The sequence below is a fragment of the Ailuropoda melanoleuca genome, chromosome 8, assembly GCF_002007445.2.
Source record: "Ailuropoda melanoleuca isolate Jingjing chromosome 8, ASM200744v2, whole genome shotgun sequence".
Lineage (NCBI taxonomy): Eukaryota > Metazoa > Chordata > Mammalia > Carnivora > Ursidae > Ailuropoda > Ailuropoda melanoleuca.
In genome coordinates, this window is record NC_048225.1 from 62,782,254 (window position 1) to 62,802,032 (window position 19,779).

The 19,779-nt window shown below is 60.6% G+C and overlaps 1 protein-coding gene across 2 annotated transcripts in view; it reads right to left on the reverse strand.

Moving 5' to 3' along the window:
- Nucleotides 1-3,811: 3,811 nt before the first annotated feature.
- SUSD4 (sushi domain containing 4) overlaps nucleotides 3,812-19,779 on the reverse strand; it is a 92,857-nt gene continuing 76,889 nt past the window's right edge. The window contains exons 5-8 of one of the 2 annotated variants that reach the window (XM_002922392.4): nucleotides 9,484-9,675; nucleotides 8,255-8,399; nucleotides 6,127-6,503; nucleotides 3,812-5,341 (exon numbers count right to left, since the gene is read on the reverse strand). In XM_002922392.4, the coding sequence (XP_002922438.2) occupies nucleotides 5,313-5,341; nucleotides 6,127-6,503; nucleotides 8,255-8,399; nucleotides 9,484-9,675 (743 nt within the window). In that variant the 3' untranslated portion in view covers nucleotides 3,812-5,312. The remainder of the gene's footprint in view (nucleotides 5,342-6,126; nucleotides 6,504-8,254; nucleotides 8,400-9,483; nucleotides 9,676-19,779) is intronic. The other variant, XM_034666588.1, reaches the window with a different exon arrangement.

Below are 19,779 nucleotides of genomic sequence, written 5' to 3' on the forward strand. Positions count from 1 at the left end.
TGATGGCGCGGTGATGTCACTGGGGGGCAGATCCACGTGACTATGCGGTGACATCGCTGGGTCGAGGGGCTCCAGGACGGATGGAGGTGGGACAAGCATGGCAAAGGCTGGAGAGACAGCTCAGGCCGTGGGAAAATGCTTGGTTTCAAGGTATTTTGGTTTAATAGTCTTTTGTTTTTTGGGGTTTTTTTTTTTTAGCAGTTATTATGTAGACGCGTGGAATGCTTTCCCCACGCGCCCCAGGGTGGTGGGGAGCATTGCTGGGGATGATGCGCTGGGCGGTGCTGTGAGAACCCGGTGTCTCACTGTCGTCCGACCGCCTCCACGTTACCTGGGGCTGCATCTCTACTCTGGGCGCTAGGGAGGCTGATTGAACCATGGAGCTCGGAGGGGTGTGGGGGTCACCCCGGCCGCCCGCAGCCCTCAGTGAGATGGCAGGCCCGCCATCGTGGGGCCCTTGTTACAAGAAATGCAAAATTGGACCTGCGGTACAAACATGAGTGTTTACTTAGAATAAGAAATCAACAAATCCTGGATTTCAATAAGCTGGCCACACGGACGTCACAGAAATAACACACTGAGGAATAACAGGAGTCTGTAAATTATGATTATTGATTATCTGCTGACAGTTGTCCCTTATACTGCTGTCTACATGCTGTGGCCGTGTGTTGACTCTCTTTCTAGGACAGTGATTTTCTCTCATCATCTTCTGTAGAGAGAATACAAAGGTCATTATTTTCTGTAAGCATGCTTGATCCCAATTTCTGTTTTACCATCAATAGTTTGAAAATGTATTTCTTCTGGCTTCTCTGCTTGGTGTGGTGATGCGGCATCCGAGCGGCAGCTGCTGTGCGGGGGCGTGGGGGGGTCCGAGTGGAGGCTGCTGTGCGGGGGGCGTGGGGGGCATCCGAGCGGGGGTGTGCAGCTGAGCCAGTGCCTGGCAGCTCCCACTCAGAGCTGCCGCCGTGTTTCGCTCTACTCCGCTCCCCGGCGCAGCCCTAGCAGCTGTGAACGCTCCTCCACACCCCTGCGCACCGGGAGCCGTGCTCTGGCGGGTCTGCTCCCCTGCCGCGGGGGCAGATACTGCTCACACAGCACTTGCTGCTTTGCATTTATGGTCACAATCGGACCTGCGGCTCTACCTTCTTCTTTAATGCGATCGAGAAATAAACGATAATCGTGTTATATGTTTGTTTTTAAAATGTTTTGATAATTGCATTTCCGTGTGACTCACTGATTTTTGTGTTGTGCATTTAGAGACATGATTCTGTGGGAGGCTCCAGAGGCCTCCACAGGCGGTGGGGGGCCCAGGGCCCTGATTCAGAGCTAGAGTGACTGAGCCAAACCTCGCTGGTGTCCGTTGAGTGCGTGGCATGCCGTCACGCAGTGTCTCTGAAACCACGGTTTCTTACCTCGGCACTGTGGGCCTTTGGGGCGATTCCTTGTTGGGGGCTCTCCTGTGCATGCACAGTGTTCGCAGCGTCCCCAGCCTCCACCCCTGGATGCCAGTAATGTCCCCCCCCCCACGCAGTGTGATGGCCCAGAATGTCACCAGCCAAATGTCCCCTGGGGTGCAGGACCCCCGCCAAAATCCGCCGGGCCAGATGCACCGTTGATTCGAGGATCTGTGATGCCTCCACGCGGGCTCTCAATGAGGCTTTTACACAAGCCCCTTCTCGTTCTCGTTAGGACACCAGATTTCAGTAAGTTCAGGATCAGGAGGAGCTGGTCTCATGGCTCAAGGTTCCCCAAGAAGCCCCATGTGGAGCGTGCAGCTCTCACCACGGTCACTGCCATGGGGGCTTCTGGGTGGGGCAGAAGCAGGGCTGCGGTTGCCCCAGAGGAGCAGCTGAGGCCAGGATGCAACACCCCAGCAGGGCAGGGGCTGCGGGAGGGCCTCACCCAGCCTCAGAGGATTCCTGCGTCTTGTAAAGGCTGAGAGAGCGAGCGGCAGGGATGCTGCTGCCCTGGAGGTTTGGTTTAGGGGCGACAAGAGACGCGGAAGAAGGGGCATTTCTGGATCCCCTTGGAGTACAGAGGACAGAGAAGGCAGTAGTGGGTGTTTACTCCGGGTAGGCCCTGCTCCATGGCCCATGTCATCACGGTGTTGAAGCCAAAGAAGAAATGGAGGCTGGGGCCGTTCACAGCCTCACCTTAGTGAAGGGTGTGAGGTCAAACGCCGTGGTCTTGCCTGGTGTGGATTCTGTAAGGGACTGGGCGGAGAGCCCAGCCAGGACACGCACAGCCCAGTACCTGCCAGGCCCCCAGGAGCCCGAGGCTGAGATCGCTGTGCCCACGTCAGGGGTCCACAGGAACCGTGGGAGGGAGCACTTGACCAGAATGGAGAGGGCAGTTGTGTGGCCTGTGGACGTGGGAACTCCGTGCTGAGTCAGGCCTCGGAGGACCAGGGACCAGCATTGCCATAGGCTCTGGATGCATCGATGTGCCTCAAACAGGGCAGATGGCTGGGCCACACAGAATTGTGCATTACAGGTACCCAGGGACTGATTGCTAGCGCAGTGTGGAGACGGTACGCCGCCTGTGTGGACGCCACACACTCTGCATTAAGTTTTATGATTTCGGGACCCGCCCTCCCTGACAAGCGACTGCTCTCTGGGCCCTGTTCTGCCTGCTAGACCAGGCGTCTTTACTGTGGGCTTGTGCCTTTATCACCTTGGAAATGGATGGGCATTAATTTTTATCCCTTCAATCCAAGACAGACTGTAAAATTAGGGAACAGGTTAGCGTTAATCTACAGGGCTGCCTGTGGAGGTGATCTGGCTCCTTCGGAGTCCTCAGGGAAATTCCTGAGGATATCCTGCCTTCCCTGAGCAGAAGCTTCTGGAGCATTCAGAGGATCAGACACTTCCCCTGCATGGAAGGCTCAGATACGGAAGTCAGGGAGGGGTCCTGGGGGGAGGGTCCAGGGGAATAGGCGTCCCACCTTCCTGCCCATCCGCTGGGGATGGCCCCCAGCACAGAACACCTGCAAGCAAGCTCAGGGGCTGCAGGGACCCAGGCAGGTGAAAGGTGCCTGGAAATGACCCGTGACAGCCTCACCCACGCTTGGCGACAAGGGGAGAACAGCCACGGTTCACCAATGCCTGCTGGGTGCTGGGTGTGTGCCCAGCATTCACTGTCCTCGCCACAGGCCAGCAGGGAAGGCCGAGGGAAGCCCGGCTCTCACTTCTGCACCAGAGACAGCGGACACCTCGGGCGGACTGCGGTCCTAGGCTGTGGGCTCTGGCCCCAGGCACCTCCCCGCCCGGGGCAGAAGCACGGAGCTGGGGATGGAACTCTCCCTGGCCCTGGGACACAGGCCTGACTGCCGACGGGTCCCCGACATCAGAGTCAGAGGGCCTTCCAGAACTTTCACATGAAGCCAGGACCAGGACGTGTGGGGATGTCACGAGTGTTCTCTCCTGCCACACAACCTCACGAGGATGGAAAGTCATGGCAAACGGCGTTTGTGGGCGAGACTGCGGCCAGAAGCTAAAGGGACTGAGGGGTCCAGGTGATGCATTTAGACTCTGAGGCCCAGAAGCAGACACTTCCTTCCACAGGGCCGCTATGCTTCCAACACTATTGCCACGGATACCTGGACGTGTGTGGCACCTCGCTGCCTGACTCCAGGTGTACAGGATGGAGCGGCATCCCTGTGCTCAGCTCTCTAGTTGGGGAGGAGAACAGCTCCCGGAAGGAGGCGAGGCCAGTCACCCCTTCCCACCTGCCCACTTCTGGGAAGTGAGAGGCCTGCCTGCTGCTCTCTAAGCCATGCTGTCCACTCAGGGGCCCGGGAGGGAGGACAGGCGCAGGCGTGGGCAAGGCCTGGCTCCTGGGGCGGCTGCCTGGAGGAGGCTGCCCACTGTGGACCCTGGACTACCTCCCCCAGCCGCCCATGCCCTGACTCCTGGCAGGCCAGGTGACATTTAAGCACAAACACACATGAAAACCAGCTCCTTCCATGCAGCTTGTGATGCAGTGTCCCGCCTGAGTTCTCAGGACTAAACACTGCTCCTCACGCCCGGTGCTCTTGCTGCCGCGGAGCTGCTGCCCAGGCCAGCTCGGCGGGCACCTCGCAGCTGCCGCCTTCAGCCCCCATTCACGGGGGTCACTGCCCCTCGTCTACCTGCCCGACTCCACAGTTAAAGCCACGCTTCAAACTGTCATTTGGTTTTAATTTTTAATCAGTCTGTGTCAGCATAAAACAGGATTTGACCAAGCTTCTCGCGCTCCATCGATGTAGCAATTTTATGGATCAGAGTTTTGTTTATATTTGCCTAAAGCCCAGAGGAGGAGAGAAATCAAATCCACAGATCAACATGTGTTTGAGGAGACACTTCAGGACTTGGGAAACATTTTTGTCAATCATTTTCTTAGGAACAGCACCCGGTGGGCCCAGGGAGGCCCTCGCGGTAGGAGCGGCTGGAGGGGAGAGCGGAGAGCCGTCTGGGCCTGGAGGCCGGCCTGGGCGCTCGGCGGACAAAGCAAAGAAAAAATCCAGCCTCGTACTTTATTTGGAGGAGCATGTTTACAGAAACGATTTCTGTTTTGCAAAATAAACGTATGGCTGCATTCTGGGAGTGGGGGGCAACATCATTAGAGGTGATGGGGGACTCGCGACTCTCGAGACACATGGTCAAGGGACACCTTAAAACGCCAAACAGAACGTTACCTTGTAACTCTGTCCACCAGGAGATGCGCGTGAGCACATTCGACCATCCGCAAAGTCATGAGACTTACCCGGAGCACGATCCGTGCGCCAGCCTGTGACACAGAAAACCACTGTGTTTCTCCTGGCTCAGAGCTCATCAACTGCACTTGTGAACCAACTTCCAGGGAGCAGAGTCTGCCCGTGTCCTTCCTTTCCTCTCTCCCATGTTGAGTACCGTGTCCGGATCAAGGAGACGGCCCCCATGCACCCGGGAGCCTTCCACACGGCGGCCACGTTGTGTGGAGCAGACCGCAGGGCGAATAGGTGGGGGGCATGCTTGCAGAGGCAGTAGGCAGTGCCCGCAGCACAAGTCACGGGACGCGGGGTTCAGCGGGACACGTGTGGAGCCGCCCCGCTCTGCGGCAAGGATGCACTGGACCCCTTCACAAGGAGCGCCCAGGCCCCCTCGTCCCTGTTCCCTGCACGTGTGGTGCAAGCTGCTACCAGCCGCAAAGTCGAGCCCGAGATGCAGGATGCGCGTCACGGTCCCTGTGTAGGTAAGCTAGAAACCCCCCACGCTCTGTCCCTCTGGGGCCTCACACCGAGGGGTGTGGTTCCCAGCCCCGCAGGGGCAGGAGAATCTTCGTGGCTTTTCTGGTCATGGGTCTTCTTCCATTAACGGGATCTCTGTGAAAGGAGAGACAGTTACTAACTTAGCCGCAAGCATCAGGGATTAAAAGCTTTATTAAAATTATATATATAATTCCTGGTGTCAGTGAGAAGCTGGTGTCAGTGAGAAGAAAATGTTAAGTTCCACATATCAGTTAATAATCACATAAACCACGTCTCCATAGACATCTCTTTGCTGGAAAATTTTGCACCAAGTTCATGAAAAATAAAACGTTAAGACTTTAACCAAGTGTCCTCGGGCTCAAGCCAGACAAAGGGCAGGACTCAGGGACATGGAGGCAGTGGGCATGCAGGAAGGAGGCCGGGCTCTGGGCGACTGTGGCCACTGCCGGGACTGGCGCTCCCACGTGCATGGGGCGCTGTGAGCCTCCCGGGAAGCACCCTGGTCTCTCCCTTGACCCGTGAGCTGTGAGCGGCCAGGCCCGCGTGCCTGTGATTTCACGCCTGCTGAGAGCGCCCCGCATGCACACAGCTTCTCCAGGGCCACCTGACCGCATGCGCCTGTCTCCTCGTGTGCACAGTGACCCTGTCTCTCAGTGCCTCCAAAGTCCCCTGTAAAGCAGGGACGGGGAAGGAAGCATCCTGGTGCCCATGGAGGCTACGAAACCAAGCACGGGACTGTGCAGCCCTCCCGCTCTGGATGGCGTGGTGCCTCCTGAAATCTCAGCTGCGGGCTCATCGCAGGGACGTGACAGCCTTGCCCGAGGCCTCACACGAAAGGAGAACCACCAGCGGTTCAGGCCACAGAAGAGCCAGGTGCCAGGCACGGGGCAAACACTCACCGTCTGCGATGTCGATGCCCGGGCTGGTGGACGCCGCCTCTCCCGCGGTGCAGGCCCCCGTGTCAGCGCTGTCGGAGCGTGAGCGCCCCGGGCACAAGGAAGGCGAATACAGGCTCTGGAGCAGCTCAGAAGAGCCTGAGCCGCCGTCACAGCGATCTGACCCCCCTGGGGCCATGTCCGTGTCCCCTGAGCCGGGGTATGCCGGGGGGCTCTGGTCGTCCACAGGCAAGGGGCAGCCCTGGCCCACGGAGGCCAGGTACCCAGGGCCTGATGCCCTCACACCACCGCTCACAGCCTCATCGTAGGATGGAAGCATGACAGGCACGCCGTCCACCACCACGAAGTCCGGGTCGCTGCTGGAACTCCGAGGAGGCCCCCTGTGTGAAGGAAAGTGCCTACCGGTCAGACAGCACGTACCCCTGGACTGAGCCCACCAGTGACCCCGTGCAGCCCTCCGCTGAAGAGCCGCGTGGAGCTTCTGCGGGAGGACCAGGCTCCTTCCCGGGCCTCCTCTGGCTGCCGGCGCTGAGCACCATGGCCACGCTCCGCCCTCAGCGTGCTCCTCTGTCTTGGACCCCGCGCCCCCCTCAGGCTTCCTCCTTCCCATCTCTGGCCCCCGTCCACTGGGCCCCCGCAGGACCCCTCGTGGAGCCTGCCAACATGCCGGAAGCTTCTGTCCTGCTGTCTCTGTCCTCACCAGTACGGCTTAGTGATCAGGGCCCATGTTCCGTTGTAATTACGGCGTCTGAAGAAGGCCCAGGGGTCACAGAGAGGGGCTCACCCACACATTGTGACTTCTGGTGCTTTGGGGCACTTGGAAACAAGCCCGAGCAGCCATTTCTGCACTCATGCTTAGGAGGTGGGCTTTAGGGCACCTGCAAAACAAGGGATCTTTAAAGCGATCCCCAGACTCTTCCATGTGAGTTTTTAGCCCTCAAGCATTTGTGTCGATTATTCTCTAGTTGTTCTAGGAAACCGCGCTCAGCTGTCCAGATAGAAGATCGTATTCTTCCAGGCAAGCCCAGGGTGGACTCTTGCTCAGGCCACATTTGTGTGGACGCTGGAGAGCCACTCAGTGAGCGCATGTGTGGGCTAAGCACCATGGCAGGGCCGCGGACAGGGTCCTCCCCAGGAGGGAGAGGGCTGGCTTGTCCAGGGCACGCGGATGAGAGCCAGCAGCCTCTTGAAGGTTCACAGGGAGCTCGCCCTTCATCCCTGCCCTGCCTCCTGGGGGCATGGGCCTTGTTCCTTCCTCCTGCTTCTCTGGAATTGCTCCCCAAACATCTGCAGACTTGGGCCTGCCCTCCCCCCAACGCCATGTCCAGACATGGCATTTCCTTGGGCTTTGGAGCCCCTGCTGCCAGCACGCCGCGTTGAGGGTCTGGAAGCACGAGGTCCCCAAGGGGAGGCCAGCACGGGCACGGGAGCCCGAAGACGCTCGGGGCTCCATGGAGTGAGGTGGCTGGAGGCGGCTGGTGTTGGGGAGGCCTGGCCAGGGCCCTGTCCTCCACCTCCAGATGGCCACACACTCATCGCCTGGTTCTCCCAGCACGCCTCCTCCCGGGAACGTGGCCAGCCAGCAGCCGCCGTGGGGGCTCTGTTGGGGCAGAGGAGCTGGGTGTACCTGCTTCCGGATGAGCTCCTCTTCCGTGATGACCGCAGAGAGGACGGAGGCATCAGCCCTGAGCCTCTCTATGCACTGGTGAGGGGAGGACGAGTGGGTCCTGCCCCCTCCCCCATGTCTCATCTAGAACCCTGTCTCCTTCCAGAGACTTCCAGGCAAACTGTGCTTGAACCCCTGCTGCGTCACATGCCTTCGCCGTATCTCCTAATTAGTTCCGTGAATTTCTTATCCTCCCTGTGGGCCATGTGCGGGTGGTGGGAATGGGGCCCTAGGGGGCCCTGCATGGCGGCAGCCCCGACTCTGTGCAGCACTTCTCCACACCCCACAGCGCCTGGGGCTCACGGGAGGTGGGGGAGAGGGAGGAGAGCCCCGTCCAGCCCGCACTCTGACCACTAATGCCCTAGAGCGCCCCAGGAGCATGCTCCCATCTCTCCCCCATCAGCCCCGCCTGACCCCCGACTCTGCTCTCAGCACCCACCCGCAGCATCGGACCCCAGCACTCACCTGGTGGGAAAGTGGGCCTTGAACTTGGTCTGGAACATCCTGGCCAGGATGACCAGCAGCAGCACCAGCAGCACGCTGGTCGCCGTGAACGCCACGATTTTCCACGTGGTCAGGAGGGTCTCGTGGGTGCTGGGCCACGTTTGCTCTGCCAGGGAGAGAACAGAGCAGCGCGTGAGGCTTCCAGACTGGGACGGCCCTGTGTCCACTTGGTGGGTGCCTGTGGGCTCCCCACACCCGGACCCTGCACCCTGTCTGCAGCATGGCCTCTGCAAGGCTGCCGGCAGACCAGCAGGGGCACGCTCCCCACGGGGCTGAGAGCTAGTGCCCAGCTGGAAACACCGTGCTTCTCCATCAGGGAATGGAGGTCCGTCTCCCCAGGGGAAGCTGTGCTCGCAGTGCGCCCAGGCCGGGGCAGGGGGAGAGGTGGGGAGGTGGCTGGGCTTGTGGGCTGGATTGAACAAAGGGACGGAGGAGTAAAGCGGTGAGCACTCCGTGGCCTTTGCTCCCCACTGTCTCTGGCCGTCAGCACACCTGCCAGGAGGGGCAGCCGACAGCCTTCCAGAGCGATTCCCATCCCTGGGGCCCAGGCCACCCTGTCTGCCCCCCCCCCCCACCCTCCCTTGCTTCCACCACCTCCGCAGGCATCCTACTCGGGCTCCCGTTGCCATCCGAGGGCCTCCAGAGGCCCCACGTCACTAAGCGCTGCCCCCACGTACAGTGGCCAGGAGGTACTGCTCGGTCAGGAAACGCCAGGGCAAGCAGGCAGGGCCGGGTGTGCAGGAGACGGTGGGTGGGTGGGTGCTGGCGCCCTGGTCTGCGCCCCGTGCTCACTGCCCTGGGCTCCCGGGGCCAGCGGGAAGGCTGCTCTGCTAGTCATCTATTATGAACCGAGGGGCACCCACGTTTGCAACTGGTGTATGCGTTCGTGAGAGCAGGTGTTCCGTGGGATGCCATCCTCTGTGTTCTGACACGTGTCCTCACACGGGAGACAATGGCTGGGTTTGGGTCACACCCGTGGGCCAAGGTCCCCACCAGTGGGAGGGACAGGCTGGGGGCAGACAAAGGCTGCCGTCCCTTCTGCCCCGGGGACCAGAGCTCAGCTCTCCTGACCGTGTGACAGGGTCTCACAATGATGAGTTTCTGCGCCATGGACCTGAGCCTTGCATGGGGGGCAGGGACGCGGCCAGCGGCCACCGTGTGCGGTGCAGCCCCGGGCCGTCCACACTCACCTGACTTGATGCAGGAGACCTGGTAGGAGGGAAACCACTCCCCGTACTGGCAGGTGATGTACTTGTAATCACTGGTGAGGCTGTAGCCGGGGTCGCAGTAAAACTCCACCACGGTCCCGTGGTTGTAGCGCTCACAAGGCCGCGGGTGGCAGATGAAATCGCCGTGACTCACCGTCGGAGGCAGTGGGCACACTGGAGCGGCAGGAGAAGAGCGGCGTCAGCACTGCGTGCCTGCCCGTCGGGCCCGTCAGAACACAGGTCTGGCGGGAAGGGGCGTCTGTACGTGCGCCACCAGACCCGCGACCTGTTCCCTGCAGGGTCACCGGGAGCCCGCTACACCTGCCGAGCAGCTGCGGCCACCGCACGCCTGCCCACTACCTTGTAAAGCAGAGGTTCATCTCGTGCGGCAGAGCGCGTGCCCGCGTCGTAGATGGCAGTAAGTGACTGTGTTAATGGCGCACACCGTTACCTGCCCCACAACCAGGTCGATGAAATTAGGATGTTTATGGAGGAATCCTTACTGACGGGAACCCCTAGCCCAAGCCTGTTTCCGTGCCGTGGCAGTCGTCTGGGGCTGTCTGCATCCCTGGGTGTCCGCATCCTGATACCCACGTGCCCTGTGGGGTTCGGCCCAAACCTGCTGGCCACGCGTGGACCCTGGGCAGGCCACTGATGGGGGAGCAGGCAGTGCACGCAGGAGGAGCCTGGGTCTGGGGCTCGGTTCGGCCACCGCATACAGTGTGACCTCATGCAGATCATGTCACCTCTCCTGGCCTTGAAGTTCTTCTTGGTATCCTGGAAGCTTATTCTACCTTCCATGATTTACAGTTTTTCTGATTAATATTTTTCAATTTTAGGGGAAGAGAAACGTTTTCAGTTTCCTCCCAGGACTCGGAACCGCCAGTCTGTGTGAACATCCCCAGGAGACAGAGCACAGACTCTAGCGTGGCCTGCTTTACGTCCATACCTGTGGAAGCCCCCACACGCAGGCCGCGTGTGCAGGGAGCCCCCGGAGCCCGCTAGCAAGATGGGCCCCCACGCACAGAGCCGTCTGGAGGCCCCTACAGCCTCTCCCCCAATCCTGCAAACAATGGGCAGTGAGATCTCGTGGGCTCTTTGCAGAGCTGGGGGAGCGGAAGCTCAGGGGCCTCGGCCTGAGCTCTGGCCCAACGCCTGGCCAGCTGAGCGACCCCAAACACGCTGCTTCTCACCTGTAAAAAGGGAGGGTCTAGGGGCCGTTCTGATGTAGTGTGAGTGGGCAGCCAGGGATAGCCAGGACCCGAGAGCCTAGAGAGAGGGACGTTGGCGCGGGTACCGTTTGCGTGGTGACGGAGAGCGGCAGCAGCAGGCCCCACTGCTGTGCAAGCACACGCAGCGGCTCTGTTGCTGGGTCCCCAGCAGAAGCTGGAAGCGGGCAGGTGTGTCCTACAGGAGCCAGAGTCGGGGAGACTCCAATACCACCCGGGACGCCCCAGGACAGAGGAGTGGGGGCACCACACCGACTTCCCCACCTGCCCAGCCTGCAGGCTCTGTCTAGACAAAGGGGGGGGGGAGCCAGCCCGGCAGGGGCCTGGGAGAGGCTGCCTGTGGGGCCGTGCAGGGCATGGTTGGGGCCTGAGGTCACAGGCCCGCCGTGCCCCAGGAATGTGGAGTGGCATCAGGTGCAAGCAGACAGGGTCAGGAACTGAGCCCCAACTTTGAGGCTGAGGGGTGGCAGCTGCCTTCCCAGAGCTGCCCAAGGGGTCCCATCCCTGGTGCACTGCCAGCTCCACACTCTGGGGCTCCACACACTGGGACTGACCACCTCCAGGATGCCCTGAAGCATCCCTGGTGGGTGAGTAAGGTGGCTGGCCAGGAGGAGGGAGAGGACGAGGCAGCAGCCAGTCCGGGGATGCTGGCAGAGGCGTGGCAGGTAGGGAGCCCGTGGGAAGCGCCTTCCCTGTTGAACGATGCCCTGCACCCCAGAGGGACAGTGGATGGCCCAGTGGGGAGTATCCATGTCTGCGGCGAGGCCAGCCTGACTGTGACCTCTGCCCAGGTCTCCTGTCCACAGCCCAGAGCCCCTACAGTGCTGCACCCAGGAAAAAGGCCCTTTCCGTGGTCAGGGGTACACGGGGCTGTGGGATTCTCTCCCAGCAGGTGCTCTGAGCAAGCCCCAGAGCCACTAGGATCGGAAACTACCAGAGTGTTTCCAAGTTCCAGGGAGCCGTGGTCTCAGCAGCACTCCCCCGCCTTGGCCTCAAGGGCAAAGGACCGTACCCATCGCTCTATTAACCCCAAGGTACAGGGTCCCATCACGTGCTACAGAATGACAGGGCTAGACTGATGAACCATCCAGCGGGGAAACGGAGGCAGCATGGCACAAAGGGGCAAGGGCTACAGATGTCCCCAGACTTACATGCAAATCACAGCTCTGAGCTGACGAGCTCCGGCGTGCTGGGTGGCTTTTGTGAGTTCTTGGGGTTTTAGCTACGCCATCCGTGTAACGAGGGGAATGATTCCTAACTCCTCGGGTGCCTGCGAAGATTGGGAGGAGCACGGAAGCTGCCGGAAGCTCATGCCCGGAGCAGCCTGGCCGGGTACCGCCAGGCCCTGAGGCAGCCAGGACCCCCCGCACGCACACGGTCTGACGCGTGTCACGGCCACATCTGCTCCGGGGCCACGTGAAAGCCATGCCCGGCAGAGGCTTCAGTCCGGAGCCAGGCAGACGCTCGCGCCCTGATCTTTACCTTTACACCTTGCAGTGTCTCTGATGATCACACCCGAACGACCATCAGCTTTGCAGCCAGGGAACCCCTCCCCCGACCCGTGTCCTGTCAGAGACCGAGACCTGACGGAAGCATTAATCATAACCTAGTGAGCTGCGGGCCCCTCCACTCCGTCCTTCCCCGACAGGCAGACGCATCTGCGCAGACAGGCGGCGCACACGCCTGGGGCCTCACGCCCGCGGCAAGCATCGCAGCTCACCCGCGGGTTCCTGGAAACCCCGTTAGTCAAAGAGCAACCGCGGGGCCCGGAGCTCCTGCTGGAGCGTCTGCCTGCTGAGACTCCGTGCCCATGAAAGCCCGTGGGTGCCGGGAGCAGAGGCACTCTTCTGGAATGCTGTTTTCCTCCATGTTTCTCATGACTCCAGAAATTATTAGCTACAGGCAAGGGTCTTATGAGCCTTGAGGTCTGGACATCAGGTGGTTTCTGCTGAGACTCCGCCAGACGCAGCCACCCTGCCGTTCCCGTGTCACCGCTCTGTCCCCTGCTCTACAACAGATCCCTGCCGGCCACAGGGCTGCAGTGTCCTGCTTGCCACACTTAGTCTCTCATGCACCAGGCTAGGGCAGGGGAGCAGGGGCTTGGGGACCCCACCCCGCCTGGGGCCGGAGACAGGAGGCAAAGGTCTGCTCCCCCGTGTCCCTCTGCCCTGCCTGCCTCCGGTCCTCCCCCACCTTCCCCCCCTCCTGGCTCCTCACGCCCACTCACAGCAAATCCCTGCGCGAACCAGGCCCTCCCTCACCTCCGCGGGCGTGAGGCCACGAGCCGTGTGAGAGCAGGGCTATCTTCTGAATCAGTGTGTCTCCTGTCACATCCAGCACTGCTCGCAAGTGACAGTCTGAGTGAGCAGACACACGCCAGCCTTCCCAAAAAGCCCGAGCAGCCGGCCCCTCCCGGAGGACACCCTCGCGCCCCATACCTGGTCCTGTTCTTTAACGGGAGGAAACTGAGGCACGGTGACAGTTTTATCAAAACCCCTTTGCCATGCGGACACAACGCAAATGCCTGTGGCACATTTTATGGACGTGTCTGTGAAGGGGCCTGGACAACGTCACACTCCCTCTGAGGAGTGCATGAAACATGGAGGCTCGGTTCCCAACACGGTTCCAGTAGTGACGCTAACGGGTGCGGCTCCCGCGGCAGCAGCCTTCCCGCTGCAAATGCAGAGTGTGATGCGAACGCCCTCTGTGGCCCAGGGATGACCTTTACAACAGAGACAGACCGTGCAGCTGGGGAAGGCAAGAGTGGGGTGTGACGGGGTTAGCCTCAAATAAGGTACGGAGCTGCCAACGTGGGCGCGGCGGATAAAGGCGGGGAAACACATTCGGCTCCTCCTCCCGAAGAAAAGCATAAAACAAACACATATGAAGACCCTTTTGTCCGGATCGGAAAAACCTCGACAGGCCTTTCAAGGGGCTGCTGATGGGTCTCGGACAGACCAGCAACCTGACTTCACGGGAGCACAGCTCACAGCGTGGCCCCAGCAGTGGCTGCCGTCCAGGGTCAGAGCCTGGAAATGTGCTCTTTGGTCCTGTGAGAGAAGGCGGCCTCACCTGCCCCTTTTACGGGGCGGCCTGAGGAGCTGGGAGAAATCAAACTCCCTTCTGCACATCACACAGCATCTCAACGAGCCCAGAAAAAGCAAGCGTGCGGGTTTAAGCCCGGGAAGCCCCTCCCCGGGTTCGGCATCTCCAGCTTGCCCAGAACGACCAGCAGCACCTCCCCGTCCCTGGAACAACCCCAAACACCCCACGTTCCCAGCGCCCCTAGAATCATCCCTTCCCCTCACCTGCAGCTCTGCCCCAGGACCAGCCCCGTCCACCCAACGGGCGAGGTGCCCGGTGGCCGGAGGGGCAGGTGAGTCAGGCTGGGCCGAGCTCAGGAAGAGAGTTCCTCTCACGGCATCCTCGCCATCTGGCGGAGATGGTGGTGGCCACGAGCCGAGCATCTCCTCGTGAGCCCTGCCGGCCAAGGGGCTCGTGTCAGGTACAAACACAGCCCCTCTACCAACCACAAGGTGAAGTTCCTGGGGGGCGTGGGGGGAGGAAAACAATTCCCAGGGCCTGGGCTCCCCCCCCCAGGGTCACCTTGGGCCTGGGGAAGAAGCGTCCACCCTGCTGACCACTGCCTTGGGAGGGATGTGCCCCGAGGTGGGTTTTCTCCCTGTCCTTGGGCAAGAACGTCCCTCCTGCAAGGAGCCTTCCCCGGACACGGATGCCGCCTGGCTCTCGGGGCCTGCGGCTCTCGCATGCCTGACAGACTGAAGGCCGCACCTTGCCCTCAGGAGTCCTTCTGGAAGGTGCAATACACCAGCTCCTCCGAAGCTGGGGCTTCTCTGCGACAGGCAGCCGGCCTCGCTCTGTCCTGACGGGGCCACGGAGCCACCCCCAGCCAAACCTGGCTTCTAACTCTGTGCAGGACCCCGGCCTCTCCTATGCTCACGACCCGGGGCGGATGGCCGGGAGGGCCCCAGGGTCGGGCAGCCCGTGCCGCGTGGGGTTTGGGGTGCTGGAGGTTCTCAGAAGCGCAGCCTGTCTCCCCTCCGCTGTGTTGCTGTGGCATTTTCACTCGCTCACGTGGCCTCTCTCCCATGTTCCATGCACCCAGGCCCCAGGACCAGTCTGAGGTCGGGGAAGGCCCACAAGTCCCACTGCTCGAGGCAAAGTGAAGCCCCAAGGAAAGGCCGGTGTGGCTCCAGGTAGAAACGGTGATTTCTCACCTCTCATCCTGTTCTGTGTTGTCAGCACATGACATCCACTCGGACGCAGACACGAGACCGATCACACCCCACAGCCCACACATCAGATCTTCTGAACAAAGGGCCTTTTCACACTTTCATCTTGACTGTGGTCTTTCACTCATTTCTTAATTCATTTGTTCAACACAACATTTTTGGATAACCACTGAAACTAGATGTGACGGTCCTCACCCTCCTGGGAATTACATCGAAATCAGAGGCTAAGTAAGTAACCTAGGGACTATTTCTGTGGCCGGGTAAGGCTCCCCATCCACTGAACAAAACGTCAGTATGGCACTCACACACTCACCAGGCCAGCTGGCTTCCCTGGAGGGGGCCGTGGCCGTGCCCCCGGAGAAACGGAAAAGCCCCAGACAGTGCACGGGCCCCATGACAAGGAGCCGGAGGGACAGGCTGTGGTGGACCGAGCCCACCAGGGGGCAGGTCCGCCTGGTCCCAGCCCCTCGTGTGGATGTCGCAGGGACCCTGTGGTGCTTACGTTGTCGCTGTGCCCGGGCTGGGGGCGCCCGGACAGCGGGTAAAGCCTCACTTGCACTGTGTGTGAGGGCGTCTCTGGAAGAGATTCACAGCTGAATCCCAGCGTGAGGAGATGGCCCTTCCAGCGCGGGGGCATCCTCGTCATGTGAGGACCCAAACGGAACAGCAAGGCTAAGGGGGTGAATTCACTCTCTCTGCACAGCTGGGGATCCGTTCACTCCTGCATCCTCGGACACTGGTGCCGCTGGTGCTCAGGCCTCCAGACTCGGACCGAGTCACAGCAGTGGCTCGCTGGGACCTCCAGCTGGCAGATGACACATCAGGGCATCCTGGGACGTCCTGGCCTCCATGATCTCACACACACACACAGTATGTGTATATGCACTGTGACCACGGACGTATACACGGTATGTGCGAATGCACGGACGCTATGATTATGTGTATACACAGCATATACCCCCATGCTGGGGTCACGTACATGGCACGAACGCATACACGGGGGTTATGTATACATGGTACACACACACACACACTGGGACTAAACACGTGTGCACGTGCGGCATGGACGCATTGATGGAGTCCACATATACCGTCCATATATGCGTAGTGACTACGTACACAGTACACACTGGGGTTCTGTAGGTCACATACGTGAACACGCTCGTGGGTACACACACACACATGCACGCTGCTCGTTCTGCTCCTCTCCGGAACCCTGACGCCACAGTTCCCCACGCGTGTCTCCAACCCGGCCCCGGGTCTACAGGTTAGAGTCGCTCCTGCAAACGGAAACTGCCTGAGCCTCGCTGGGGACTCAGCTCGTCTCCCTGTTGCTCCCCCGCAGTCCCAGGCAGGCCTGAACCTCCTCCGCCGGAGCTGTCGGAGAGCCGGAGAGCCAGAGAGCAGGAGGAGCCACCCGTCAGCGAGGCCTGACCTCGATCTTGGCGGGGCAGAGCCCAGGCGAGAGGCGCTAACTGCGTGGAGCCCGGGCGAGAGCGGGTGCAGTCTGGTGGCGGCTGGTCCCGCCACGTCCCGCGGGCCCGCAGGCCAACGGTGGCGCACGGACTGTGTGTGTCTAGTCCGCAACACAAGCAACCAATGAGAAATGGCTGTCACAATCCTACCTTCAGGTTGACCTGGCGGCAACATCCAAGAGTGTTTTCCGTTTCTATTAAAATTCAATTTTTAATACTGTTGTATCTAATCATCTAAAGTGGGACTTCTATTAGGTTTTTGTCTTTTTGTTTTTTTCTATAACCCATTTCTATTGACTTATACGGTTATCGGTCTATAACGTGTTAGAAAACAGAAACTAAACCACCGATCTCTCCGTGAGAATGTGAACACACGACGCACACGGAGCAGGAAGGAGTGGGTCACCAGTGGTGTTGGAAGGAGTGTCCTGAGAAGGTCAGGCATGCGGGAGGGCCAATTTGAGGGCACAGCCTCAGCGGCTGCATCACACACTACAGGAAGCCCCCCACCCCACCCCGGGGCGGGCTCCTGACAGCCAGTGGAGCCAGTGTGAGAACAAGGTGGCCGTGGTGTCCGCCGTGGGTCTTCACTTGCCCCAGACCCGTGCTTTCCAGCTGCAGCCCGACCACCAGCTTGCGACTCAGCCAGGAGCCTGTAGAAAGGCATCAGCTCCGCGCCATCCGGCGGAAGTCCTGGCGAGTGCGATGGTCTGGGAAGTGCGGCCCTGGACCCTGCACTGGGCTGGGGAGCGTGGGGCCGCGGTGGGAAGGCTGGCAGCTCGAGGGGGCGAGTGCCAATCATCTCGAGGCCCTGAGCCTGTGGTCGGAGCGGCTCCCGCGGGAGCCGGGGGCGCAGACCCTGCTCTGGACACGCACAGCATTACCGGGCTTCTGCCTTCAGTGGGCCGTGGACTGCTGATAATGAGAACCCCCACCGCACCAGCTGTCCCCAGTCCGCTCCGTGTCTGGGTCATGATCCCAGGAAGCTGGACAGAACCCCTCCAGGCCAAAGTCCTAGCTGTTTCCAAGGCAACACCTGAAACTTTGCTTTCCGCTCACAGAAAATCAATGGGCATCACGCAGCACGTATTTTCCCCTTTCATTTTGCTGTAACAACGCGGAAGGCCAAAACACGTGTGCACCCGAGGAAGCGAACGGCGACAGGGCTGGGGCTCTACTGTCCTCCAGGCTGCAGGGAGCCTGGCGTCGGCCTGCTCAGGCTGTGCCGACAGATCACTGAAGATCAGCGCTGAGCAGCGGCCGGGGGGGGGGGGCTCCCGTCTGCTCCGCGTCAGGGAGCTGCCACAGCTGGGGGGGTCCCCAAAGAAACACACCACCCAGGAGGCGTGAGGACAGGCGTGCAGCTTCGGGGTGGCAGGAGTGTGGGGCGGGCCGGGGCTGAGACGCAGCGACACCGCCAGGAGCGTGGGAGGCGGGGGGGGGGGGGGCGCTGCTCTGCTGGCCTCGGCTCTGGGGTTCTGACGATGCTGCTCTTCCCCCCGGCAGCGACTGAGCTCCGACGGCCAAGTGGGGCACGGCCTTAGTCACCGCAGGGTAGACATGAAACACAAGACATCAGTGTGTCAGCCTCCTCGTGTCTGCAAACCTTCTCCAAAAGAGGATTCCCCTCCGGCGGGAATTCCTGCTGGAACGGGCATCTTACTCTCCTGAAAGGGGAGGAGAGCCGAGGTGCAGGATGACAGGGAGCGTGTCCCACAGGCGCGGGAGCGTCCGGAGCGGGTGTCGTTGGCAAGCCCTCCCGCCGTCCGGCCCCGACCGAGCTCATGCTGCCAGGGTGTCGTGGCCACGTTCCAACTCTCCTTCCAGGGCAAAATTCACATCCTGAATTTTCTGAACTTCAAACTTCTCTACCACCGGTGCCTTCTCATTCTTGCTACCGAAATCCTCGCAGATGAGAAGTGCTTGGACAGTGAGTTCGCGAGTGTGGAAGTGACGGGCACACTTCGCACCACGCCGTAGGCTCGCGCACCATGGGCATGGCTCCATGTTATACGCGGAAAATAAACAGCCACGTCCTCCACCGGCATAGACACGTCTAAGGTTTATACAGTATGTCCCAGTGTTCTGAAAAGCAAGCAAACTGCCATTCTGTGAAAAGGGTCGTGTGCTCCTGACACAGGCACCAACCTGGGAAGCGCTGGCTGGGACGCTGTGGGCGCAAGAGGGGACATGGGGAGCCGGTCAGCAGCCCGGTCAGGAGAGCGCCATCGGCAGAGAGCGTGTGGGGCTGAGAGGGCATGACCGCCGGGGCTCCGAGACGGCCCACAGCAGCTCCACACCAGCTTCAAATCCTGATTGGACACCCGGCTGCCGCACGACGTTGTACCTCCCCTCATTCTGAGCTGGCCTGCCCACCACCCGTGAAACAGGAACAGGAACGTGGGCCCTGCAGGATTTCTACAAATGAGAAAGGACACCTGAGTGCTGGATGGCTACTGTGACCATTCGCCACATGACAGGAGATAAAATGCATGCAGCAATTCCAACCACAGCTCCGCAGGCCCCCATCCTGCAGGCTGCACGCACCGTCCCACCTGATACCCACGACCGCCGAGCCTCATGGCCTCACTTGCACAGATAAGGGAATCAAGGCTTAGCAAGGTGTGGTCACTTGCCCAAGGTCACCCAGCAAATAAACAGCCAAGCTGGTTCTGACCGTTAAGTGAGGCTACCCCGAAGCCAGGCTCCTTCCCGAGTCCTGCGTGGGGTCTCGAGTGCACCCCAGGAAGGGCGTGCAGGCCACCCCAGGGCACATGTCTGAGCAGTGATTTCTTCATCTGCCAGGCTGTAGGCTGTGCATGGGTGGGTCGGAAGTGGAAAGAGGGAGAGGAAGTGGGGGACCCCTCTGGCTCTGGGGGTACAGGAGGGTGCCGTGCGCTGGGCCCGAGGGGACGCTAGCCCAGGACAGGGCTGTGGACAGGGTCCAGAGGAGGCCAGCCAACGGGCTGGGGATGCCTTAAAGATAACCTTTCCACAGGTGAAGGGGAGACAGAGGGTGTTATTTCCTCCTAAGCCAAAGGGAGAGCACAGGCTGCGGGTTGAATTGTGTCCCTAAAAAAAATACACCAAAGTTCTAACTCCAGGCACCTGTGGGCCTGACCTCATTTGGAAACTGGGTGTGCCACGGACCAAATCAGGTTATGGGGAGATCCTCCTGCAGGAGCAGCAGCCCTCATTCCACCGTGACTGGTGTCCCTGCAGGAGGGGACGACGCACAGAGCGGAGATGGCCATGCGGCCACCAGGACAGGGACTGCAGCTCTGGGAGAACAAGTGAGGGACGCCAAAGCCATGCTGGGAG